The sequence below is a fragment of the Chrysemys picta genome, chromosome 1, assembly GCF_011386835.1.
Source record: "Chrysemys picta bellii isolate R12L10 chromosome 1, ASM1138683v2, whole genome shotgun sequence".
Lineage (NCBI taxonomy): Eukaryota > Metazoa > Chordata > Testudines > Emydidae > Chrysemys > Chrysemys picta.
In genome coordinates, this window is record NC_088791.1 from 338,403,234 (window position 1) to 338,413,914 (window position 10,681).

A 10,681-nucleotide genomic window follows, 5' to 3' on the forward strand; every position below is an offset into this window, starting at 1 on the left:
CCTCTTGTTTCAGGGGCATCTAGCCAGCTGTGACGGGATTTCTGCTGAACCAGCGGCGATCTGGACACTGCTTGAACCACTAAGGCGATTAGAGGGGGATGTTCTGGTCGGGTTTGAAGATTCACGTAGTAAATCTCGGGGATTTAGAAACACCCTCCCCCGCAATGGGGCCCCAAACGAGGACCCCTCCTAGCAGCCCCCACTTCCTCCCTTCCACTGCACACCGCTCCGGGTGGGGGACGGTAAGAACGCCGGAACCTTGGTGTCCCGGCTGCCGCGGGCTGGCGGGGCGCTATCGGCGGCGGGACCGGCTGTTGCCCTTGAGCTGGTAGGGCCGGGTGCGTCGCTGTGCGCGGTCCGGGCACCATGGTGTTCTTGCCCGACGAGTCGCGGGGGCTCCCGCCTCCCCACATCGTGAACAGGAACTCGGTGTGGCTGGGCCTGGTGGGCTGGGCCTCGGCGCTCCTGGACAACGCCTTCAACCGGCGCCCGGTCGTACGAGCTGGTGAGGGGCGGGGGGCAGCGGGGAGCTGGCGAACGGGGCCTGCGGTGGGGCTGGAACTCGGACTGGGGGGGGCTGGGAGCCTGTTGGAGGGAGGCTGGCTGGGGGGGCTGGGAGCCTGTTGGAGGGAGGCTGGCTGGCTTGGGGGGGGCTATGAGGCTGTTGGAGGGGGGGCAGGTGGGAGGCTGGCTGGGGGGCTGTGAGGCTGTTGGAGGGAGGGGCAGAAGGGAGGCTGTTGGAGGAAGGGGTAGGAGGGTGGCTGGGGGGCTGTGAGGCTGTTGGAGGGAGGGGCAGAAGGGAGGCTGTTGGAGGAAGGGGTAGGAGGGTGGCTGGGGGGCTGTGAGGCTGTTGGAGGGAGGGGTAGGAGGGTGGCTGGGGGGGCTATGAGGCTGTTGGGGGGCAGGTGGGAGGCTGGCTGGGGGGCTGTGAGGCTGTTGGAGGGAGGGGCAGAAGGGAGGCTGTTGAAGGAAGGGGTAGGAGGGTGGCTGGGGGGCTGTGAGGCTGTTGGAGGGAGGGGCAGGAGGGAGGCTGGCTGTGAGGCTGTTGGAGGGAGGGGCAGGTGGGAGGCTGGGGGGCTGTGAGGCTGTTGGAGGGAGGGGCAGGAGGGAGGCTGGCTGGGGGGGCTGAGAGCCTGTTGGAGGGAGGGGCAGGAGGGAGGCTGGCTGTGAGGCTGTTGGAGGGAGGGGCAGGTGGGAGGCTCTTGGAGGGGGGGCTGGAGGGAGGCTGTCTCGGCGGTGGGACAGGACTGAGGTTGCCTGTTGGGCTTTAGGAGAGACTGTCTGGGAGGCAGTAGGTGGGTGAGCTGGTGGGGATTGTGTGTGTGATAGGGGATTCGGTAGGCAGTGACCTAGGAGGGACCAGTGAATAGCTCCTGGTGGAAGAAGGGATTTATTATTATTTTATTTATTGTGGTAGGTCCTGGGAGCCCCAGTTGTGCATCAGGGTTCCATTGTGCAGGGCATGGTACAAACACACGACAAGAAGATTGCGCCTGCCCTAAAGAATTTCCAAGGCTGGAGCGCCCACTGAAAAAAATTAGTGGGTGCTTAGCACCTACTGGCAGCCAACTCCTCTCCCCCTCCCTCCCAGCACCTCCTGCCCACTGCAATCCGCTGTTCCATGGCTTGCAGGAGGCACAGAGGGGGAGAGGGAGAAGCGGGTGTGATGTTCCTCTCTTGTGTTATCTGTAATAAGTAATCCTTGACTTTGTGAGCCAGCCTTACCCTGCACTGTTGTGAGAACCCCCACTCCTGGGCTGTTCATGCACAGCCTCTGGCATGTAAGCTGCTCCTTGGATTGTGCAACTGAATGACACTAGCCAATATCTCTGGTCCCAGACAGAACCCTAGGAACCTCCATCTTGCAGTGTCCAGTTATGCCCGCTGGACTCCACAAGCTTATATGCGTTCATCAATTTAACAAAGAAATTGATATGTACCAGGCTTGTTATCCCAAGGGGAGACTCTGACATGCTTCAAACCAAATGCACTGCTTCAGGTAGATTAAACAAACATCTTTATTAACTACAAAGATAAATTTTAAGTGATTATAAGTCAAAGCATAACAAGTCAGATTTGGTCAAATGCAATAAAAAAAAACACATTCTAAGCTGATCTTCACACTTTCAATGCCCTTACAAACATAGATGCGTCTCACCACAGGCTGGCTGGTTGCTCTTCAGCCAGGCTCTCCCCTTTGATCAGCGCTTCAGTCACTTGGGGTGTGTCTTTAGATGTGGGTGGAAGAGAGAGAAAGAGCATGGCAAATGTCTCTCCCTTTTATCATGTCCTTTCTTCCCTCTTGGCTTTGCCCCTCCCCTTCAGAGTCAGGTGAGCATTACCTCATCGCAGTCCCAAACTGACCAAAGGAAGGGGGGTGAGTCACTCAAACAGATTCTTTTGTTGCTGCCTGGGCCAGCGTCCTTTGTTCCTGGGAGGCTGGGCTGGATTTGTTTCATACCTGCCCTGATGAGGTGTGAACTTCCTTTCTGCTCTTGGAGAGTTTTTTGCCTGGGCTCATTTTAAGCCATGAGGCTACATTTTCAGCCTCATAACTATTTACATGAAATTATAACCTATAACGTTACTGTAACAATTACTATAACATCACTATAACAATAATGCTCAGTGCATCATGAGCCTTCCGAAAACACCCAACATGACAAACTTTGCATTGGATACCACACAAATCATTTTACAAGGATGGACATGGGGGTGCTGGGTGTACCCCTGAGGTACAGAGCATCACAGCGGGGATGGGGTGTGCTCAGGGGAGGGGGCAGAACTGGGTGGGAAGGGGTGGGGTTGGGAGAAGGGAGGTGGGGTAGGGCCTGGGGCAGAGCAGGGGCGGGAAGAGGCAGGGCAGGGATGGGGACTTGGAGGAAGGAGTCAGGTGGGGGCAGGGCCTTGAGTGGAGCAGGAGTGGGAAGGGGCAGAAGTGGGGACTAGGAGGAAGGAGTCAGGTGGGGGTGGGGCCTGGAGCGGAGCTGGGGGGTTGAGCACCCCCGGGGCCTCGAGGAAGCCGGTGCCTTTGATGGGGTGAATCTACACCTCATTGAAGTATCTAACCCCCCCCCCCATACACCCCCCAGTCCTGACAGTGCCCCTGGGCCTAGAAGGCAGATGTGGGACTCTTACCAATGATGCCTCTGTCTTTCCTTATTTCCTGTGAGGGGCTTTTCCTCTAGACAGCTAGTGTCAGCTGACAGGTGTGGACTCTGATGGGAATCTTTCCATTTTCCACTTGGCTTATCCTGAACATTTGATAGTGGCAATCTCATCTGTATCATGTACCCCGGGTTCTATTATGGAAGATGAATATGATCAGACTCAGAGCCCGTAAGACTTCCTCCTCTATAGTCCCAGGGATCTAGGTGTATGTCTATCTGATCTTGACTGAGGATTCTTGCTCCGATGTTTCAGGTGAAGGTGTAACACCATCATGTCCACTGCCCAGTCCCTGATGGTACCTGGGAAAATTCCTTCCCTCTGCCCCCATTCCTGGTGATCAGTTCTGTGCATGTGAGCAAGCATTGTCCTAATCCTAGTTAGGCATCTACTTCCATCAATATCCTGATAGCCCAAGTAATCATTCCTCTTTTTCCTGGGGATTCTTCCTATATCTGAGTTACTAATCTCCAGATCATGGCTCCAATAATAATAAAATCAGATTGTGTGAAATCACCTATAATAAATATTCAGCAATCTGGGTGGCTTTTGTCGAAGTTGGGATCTTAAACATAGTGACTGTTGCAGCCTTCATGTTGAAGGCTGATACCTTCAGAATGCATCCCTAGCACCGATGAGACTAAGGCTTCTATTTTTATGGGTCTGAATTTTTAACAAACGCATGTTGAAAGTAGGGGGAAAGAAAAATCCTAACTTCCATGTGTAGCAATGATATCTATAACTTTACTTATCACTTTCTCTGGAATTTTTCCACATTGCAGGAATACACCGTCAGGTCCTGTATGTCACTGTGGGCTGGTGTGTTGGATATTATTTGAGTAAACGTGCAGACTATATTCATGCTAAACTGGACAGAGAACTGATGGAATACATTGGGCAACATCCAGAAGATTTTAAGGAAAAAGGTATACTGAGTTGCTGTTTTAAGAAAGATCTTGCAAACTAGTTAATAAGTGATAAATTCTGGTATGCCAAAGTCAGAATCCAATCTTTCATAATAGGCCACAACTGGCTAGTATCACCTCTGTGACCTGAGCCACAATTTAAAGTGATATAGAAAGTCAGGAAAGTTATGATAGAGAAATGGACCTTTCTTACTCAACAGATCTGCTGCCTTGGTGGTTTTCTGTTGTTTCCATTTACTTCACTGAGGAAATAAGTTTTTAATAGTCAGCCCTGGAGAGGAAATATAGCTATGGAGGAGCAAACTGAATGATAGATGTTAGAGATGTCAGAGACCTAGTTTATTATTTTTTGAATTTTGGTAACCAAGACTGGGGCCCTCCTGTACTAGGCACTTTGTTAACTTAAGGTGAGAGATGGCCCATGACCCAAACAGCTTACAATCTAAATGATAGTAGGTTATCCATTGTGGGGCTGTTCTCTACTAAACTGGGAGGCATGGTAGATACACTAGAGGGTAGGGATCGGATACAGAGGGGCCTAGACAAATTAGAGGATTGGGCCAAAAAAAACCTGATGAGGTTCAACAAGGACAAGTGCAGAGTCCTGCACTTAGGACGGAAGAATCCCATGCACTGCTACAGACTAGGGACGGAATGGCTAGGTAGCAGTTCTGCAGAAAAGGACCTAGGGGTCACAGTGGACGAGAAGCTGGATATGAGTCAACAGTGTGCTCTTGTTGCCAAGAAGGCTAACGGCATTTTGGGCTGTATAAGTAGGGGCATTGCCAGCAGATTGAGGAACGTGATCGTTCCCCTCTATTGGTGAGGCCTCATCTGGAGTACTGTGTCCAGTTTTGGGCCCCACACTACAAGAAGGATGTGGAAAAATTGGAAAGAGCCCAGCGGAGGGCAACAAAAATTATTAGGGGTCTGGAGCACATGACTTATGAGGAGAGGCTGAGGGAACTGGGATTGTTTAGTCTCCAGAAGAGAAGAATGAGGGGGGATTTGATAGCTGCTTTCAACTACCTGAGGGGGGGTTCCAAAGAGGATGGAGCTCGGCTGTTCTCAGTGGTGGCAGATGACAGAACAAGGAGCAATGGTCTCAAGTTGCAGTTGGGGAGGTCTAGGTTGGCTATTAGGAAACACTATTTCACTAGTAGGGTGGTGAAGCACTGGAATGCGTTACCTAGGGAGGTGGTGGAATCTCCTTCCTTGGAGGTTTTTAAGGCCCAGCTCGACAAAGCCCTGGCTGGGATGATTTAGTTGGGAATTGGTCCTACTTTGAGCAGGGGGTTGGACTAGATGACCTCCTGAGGTCCCTTCCAACCCTGATATTCTATGATTCTATGAATATGTGTTGTCCCTTGTGTTTCTAGGTTTAAACATCCCATTTGATCAGCTTCTACCACCTCCTATGGAGGCTGTTCCATTGCTTCAAAGGTTTTACTAGATTCTCTGATCTTATTTGATACCAGTAGGAACTGTCTGTTAAATTCCCACTAGAGCTCTAGTGGTGATGACATGAGGCAGACCAAACCCAACTTGTTTTTCAGATCCACTTTGATAGCTGGGAACTAGGTAAGGGGAAATGACTTTGTATATTTTGTTCTGGAATAATTGAGAGAATGATCATGGACCCTGCCCCCCTTCCAGAAGGCCTTCTTACAGAGTCACACTTCAACTTAAATCTCCATGAACTGCAATGTTTGCATCAACAGCATCCTTTGGCCAATTTTTTGTACCCCCATGATTCCTGAAATTCAATTTTCTGAACTGTGATTGCTGATCACTATGACAGCCCAGCAACTCTGTTCTTTGTCACATGAACATAAGAATGGCCATATTGGGTCAGACCAAAGCTCCATGTAGCCTAGTATCCTGTCTTCTGACAGTGGCCAATGCCAGGTGCCCCAGAGAGAATGTACAGAACAGGTAATCATCAAGTGATCCATCCCCTGTCGCTCATTCGCAACTTCTGGCAAACAGATTTTATAGACCTCTATCATATTCCCCCTTAGTCTTTTCCAAGCTGAAAAGTCCCAGTCTTATTAATCTCTCCTCATATGGCACCCGTTCCATACCCCTAATCATTTTTGTTTCCCTTTTCTGTACCTTTTCCAGTTCCAATATCTTTTTTTTGAGATGGGGCGACCAGATCTGCATGCAGTATTCAAGATGTGGGCGTACCATGGATTTATATGAGGCAATATGATATTTTCCGTCATATTATCCATCCCTTCCCTAATGATTGTTAGCTTTTTTTTGACTGCCGCTGCATATTGAGTGGATGTTTTCAGAGAACTATCCACAATGATTCCAAGATCTTTCTTGAGTCGTAACAGCTAATTTAGACCCCATTATTTTATATGTATAGTTGGATTTATGTTTTCCAATGTGCATTACTTTGCATTTATCAACATTGAATTTCATCTACCATTTTATGCATCCGAAGAAGTGGGTTGTAGCCCACGAAAGCTTATGCTCTAATAAATTTGTTAGTCTCTAATTTGCCACAAGTACTCCTGTTCTATCTGCCATTTTGTTGCCCAGTCACCCAGTTTTGAAAGATCCCTTTGCAACTATTCACAGTCTGCATGGGACTTAACTATTTTGAGTTGTTTTGTATCATCTACAAATTTTGCCACCTCACCTGTTATGCTATACAAAGACTGAGGGGGTCATCCTGTCCTTTATTTCGATTTAATCAATTGTCTTTAGGGGTGCCAGCCTTCACCTCAGGGTCGTCAATCTGCCCTTCATTATGGATGCGCGTTGATGATTTCTGATGTCATTTAAGTCTCTTCACTGCTTCCTTGACTGTTTGGCTACAACAATGGCCTTCACACCTTATCTTTTCCTGATGCATACATTCCTCATTCACACAAACAGTCTTTTACAGTTAAAGGTATACAGCAGTTTTTATGTTGAGCAAGAAAAGGCATTGTAAATTAAGCCTTCCTAAATCTTATTATCAAAACAATTTACATTGGGACCCAGGCCTTCAACGTTCCTCTAACGTTCCTTAACATAGACAGGATCTTGTATTGTGTCTCTTACTTTCTAAACCTTAAAACAAAGAAATGTATATTTAACTAAAGTGCCTAATTTGTAATACATATGGTTTCCTATAGTAGACATTATAACTTATCCTAAAACAAAAGGGTGACCATAATCAGTCATAAGGATTGTTCTGGTCTGTCATTCCTTTCTGCTATTCAAAAAGGGTGGCTGAGAGTATAAAATCAAATCATACATTAATTCTCATAGTACAATTATAAAATCCTGCTCCTACGCACTGTTTACCCCCCTTTTCAGGTCATTTATGAGTATATTGAACAGCACTTGTCCCAATACAGATCTCTGGGGGCACCACTATTTATCTCTCTCCATTCTGAAAACTGACCATTTATTCCTACCCTTTGTTTCTGATCTTTTAACCAGTTACTGATCCATGAGAGGACCTTCCCTCTTATCCCATGACAGATTACTTTGCTTTGTTGAGGGACCTTGTCAAAGGATTTCTGAAAATCTAAGTACACTATATCCACTGGATTCCCCTTGTTCAGATGCTTGTTGACCCCCTCAAAGAATTCTAGTAGATTGGTGAGGCATGATTTCCTTTTACAAAAACCATGTTGACTCTTTCCCAACAAATCGTATTCCTCTGTGTCTGATAATTCTGTTCTTTGCTTTAGTGTCAACCAATTTGCCTAGTACTGAAGTTAGGCTTACTGGCCTGTAATTGCCGGGATTGCCTCTGGAGCCTTTTTAAAAAAATTGGCGTCAATTTAGCTATCCTCCAGTCATTTGGTGCAGAAGATGATTTAAATGATAGGTTACAGACTACAGTTAGTAGTTCTGCAATTTCACATTTGAGGTCCTTCAGAACTCTTGGGTGAATACCATCTGGTCCTGATGACTTTTTAATTTATCAATTTGTTCCAAAATCTCCTCTGACACCTCAACCTCTCAGTTCCTCAGATTTGTCACCTAAAAAAGAATGGCTCAGGTTGAGGATTCTCCCTCACATCCTCAGCCGTGAAGACCAATGCAAAGAATTCATTTAGTTTCTCCACAATAGCCTTATCCCCCCTCAAGTACTCCTTTAGCATCTTGATCGTCCCATGGCTTCAACTTTGTACCATTGCTATAATTTTAATAGTTCTGGAATATTGTCTCCTCATGCAGTCTAAAACTGTTGGCATAGAGGTAGGAAAGGAGGGCAGTTAGTGTGCAACTGTGACCATTCTTTTCAGAAACTGATGAAAAATGGCTAATGAACCTACTGTGATCCCTTCAGAGGCAGGCTGGAAATTGTACTTAGACTAACATAGTGAACCATAGACTACTTCTCGCTGATTTAGGCTTAGTGTGCACTCATTACAGATGACAGAATGGAAACTTAGCTCTTGATCAGTCACTAGGATTCCATTGTGTGTGTCTGACAAAAGTAAAAGGCATCAAGCTAGTGACCGACCTATTTTGAGTTTTCTCCTTTCTGAAGGTTCATGGAGGGGATCGGGATGTTTTTAACTCCTCCTATAACTTTTTCAAGACATACCTTTTGCCATAGTTTTATTTCCCTTCCCACAACCCCATCTTCTGCTAGCCAAGTTCACCCAAACCTGCCAGTCAGGCAGAGGGGAAAACTGCCTCTTCAGAAGGTTTCTTCATTTCCAAACCGAATCAGATATTAAGTGGAGTTTAGCCTGATTACTTCCTCCCCAAACTCTGGGCATTAAAAGCCTGATTCAAAGTCCATTGAACTCATTGCAACATTCTTCGTTAGGCCAGGAGCAGTAATCCTCAATTTACCTTGATTGCAAAAGTCACTGTATCGACAAACTAGTTTAGTGAATATTCAAGTGGACTAACATGCCAGGTGAAATAAGCATTAGTAGAAACATTATGGCTCCATAGTACAGTAGAATCTTGCTAACTAGCATTGCCTGAGAGAGCCATTGTGACTGAAATTTTAGAAAATTAACAAGTAAACAAACAAATACACCTCTACCTCAATATAACGCTGGCCTCGGGAGCCATAAAATCTTACCGCGTTATAGGTGAAACCGCGTTATATTGAACTTGCTTTGATCCACTGGAGTGTGCACACCCCCCCCCCCCGGAGCACTGCTTTACTGCGTTATATCAGAATTTGTGTTATATCGGGTCGCGTTACATCGGGGTAGAGGTGTATGATGACAGGGAGGGGGACTCAAGTTTACTGCCTAGCAAAATATATTTGGTTAAGTGGCATTTAGTTATGATTTTCCATTATGTGCCAGTAAACATTCTGTAGAAGTAATGAAGTTCTTGATAATGAAATCTCTTTACTGGGCTCTGCTATTAAACCTTCACTGGGAAGGGGAGAGAGAAATGTTTAGTTTGTGAAGCAAAGTGCTATTGTAATAGAGCCTGATCCAAAACCCACTGGAGTTAATGAAAGACAGGATCCCATTGACTTCAGATGGCTTTGGATCTGGCCTATAGCAAATGTTCTCACTTACTGATTATTGATCAGAAACAAACCATCTTTAAATGCTGAATAAGCTTTCCTAATTGTACTTGATTACCTTTTGTAGAGAAGAAAACCCTAGCTGAAGTTCTGGAGGACTTCCATCCAATTCGCTGAAAACTTCTCAAGAACTACAGACTTGTTCAGCAGATCGTGTTTCGTGAGACCACTCCCAAATATATTTGAGCAGATTGTATGTCAGTTATTGTTCAAATGCCACTGGTTGAAAAACAAAAAAACAACCCTTACTGTATTCTTATAATTAAAACTATGAATAATTAGTGTGTTCCATTTGTTATTAATATTTATCTCAGTATTTTGCAATGCATTTAGCTCTTTTATTATATTTAAATGTTAATTTTGAGTTGCCTCTTTTGTTAACTATTGCAAAATGAGAACTACTGTACCAAAGAAAATGGTGGAGGTCAGTTACTAGTCTGTTGATGTAGAGGAAAATACAGGTCCCATTCTTCCCAAGAGAAAATTTAATCCCTGCCCTCTGTTACTGTTAACGCATTCCTTCCGTCTGTGGCCTTGCCCAAGTGGAGCTCATTGCAGGATCAGAGCCAAAGTTAGCCTTGCTAGGAAGGGTTTCCATACTGGCTGAGGGAGAACGCAGTATTGACAAGGCATCCATACGTGATCCCCTTTAGGGTCCTATTCTCCACTTGTTTTCTCTTTGTTATTATTACTTAGATCCAAATTTACCAGCTTTGGTGCCTAAAGTGAGGCCCCCAAATCCAGAGCTAGGCACCAACGTTTTTTGTTTTTTCTTTTCCCCAGAGTTGCTGAGTATCCACAATTCCTCAGCTTCAGTGGGAATTGCAGGGGCTCGGCATCTCTGAAGATCAGGCCACTTATTTAAATGCCTAAATACAGATGTGTCTAAAATTAGACATTGAAACAAAGTTGTTGACCTATGGGGTGGTGTGACCCAGGCTCACCACGGATTATATTGAGTTGAGATCCAAGACAAATGTCTGAAAAATTAGTTAAAGTTTAACTCATGAATAAGCTTTTCCAAGTTTGCGCAAACTGCTCCCTCATGCCCTTGGCGCACATTGTAGTT

General features: G+C 46.1%; 1 protein-coding gene across 1 annotated transcript; it reads left to right on the forward strand.

Annotated features, from left to right (window-relative positions):
* The first annotated feature begins 278 nt into the window (after window positions 1-278).
* On the forward strand, window positions 279-9,893 carry NDUFC2 (NADH:ubiquinone oxidoreductase subunit C2). Its single transcript, XM_005290564.4, has 3 exons — window positions 279-505; window positions 3,951-4,094; window positions 9,680-9,893. The coding sequence occupies exons 1-3, from the start codon at window positions 367-369 to the stop codon at window positions 9,727-9,729; spliced, it is 333 nt and encodes a 110-aa protein (XP_005290621.1). The 5' UTR covers window positions 279-366; the 3' UTR covers window positions 9,730-9,893.
* The last annotated feature ends 788 nt before the right edge of the window (window positions 9,894-10,681 follow it).

Coding starts and splice junctions, on each gene's coding strand:
- NDUFC2 (XM_005290564.4), top strand. CDS start 367: ATGGTGTTCTTGCCCGACGAGTCGCGGGGGCTCCCGCCTCCCCACATC. Junction 506..3,950: donor GCGCCCGGTCGTACGAGCTG/GTGAGGGGCGGG, acceptor TCCACATTGCAG/GAATACACCGTCAGGTCCTG. Junction 4,095..9,679: donor AGAAGATTTTAAGGAAAAAG/GTATACTGAGTT, acceptor TACCTTTTGTAG/AGAAGAAAACCCTAGCTGAA.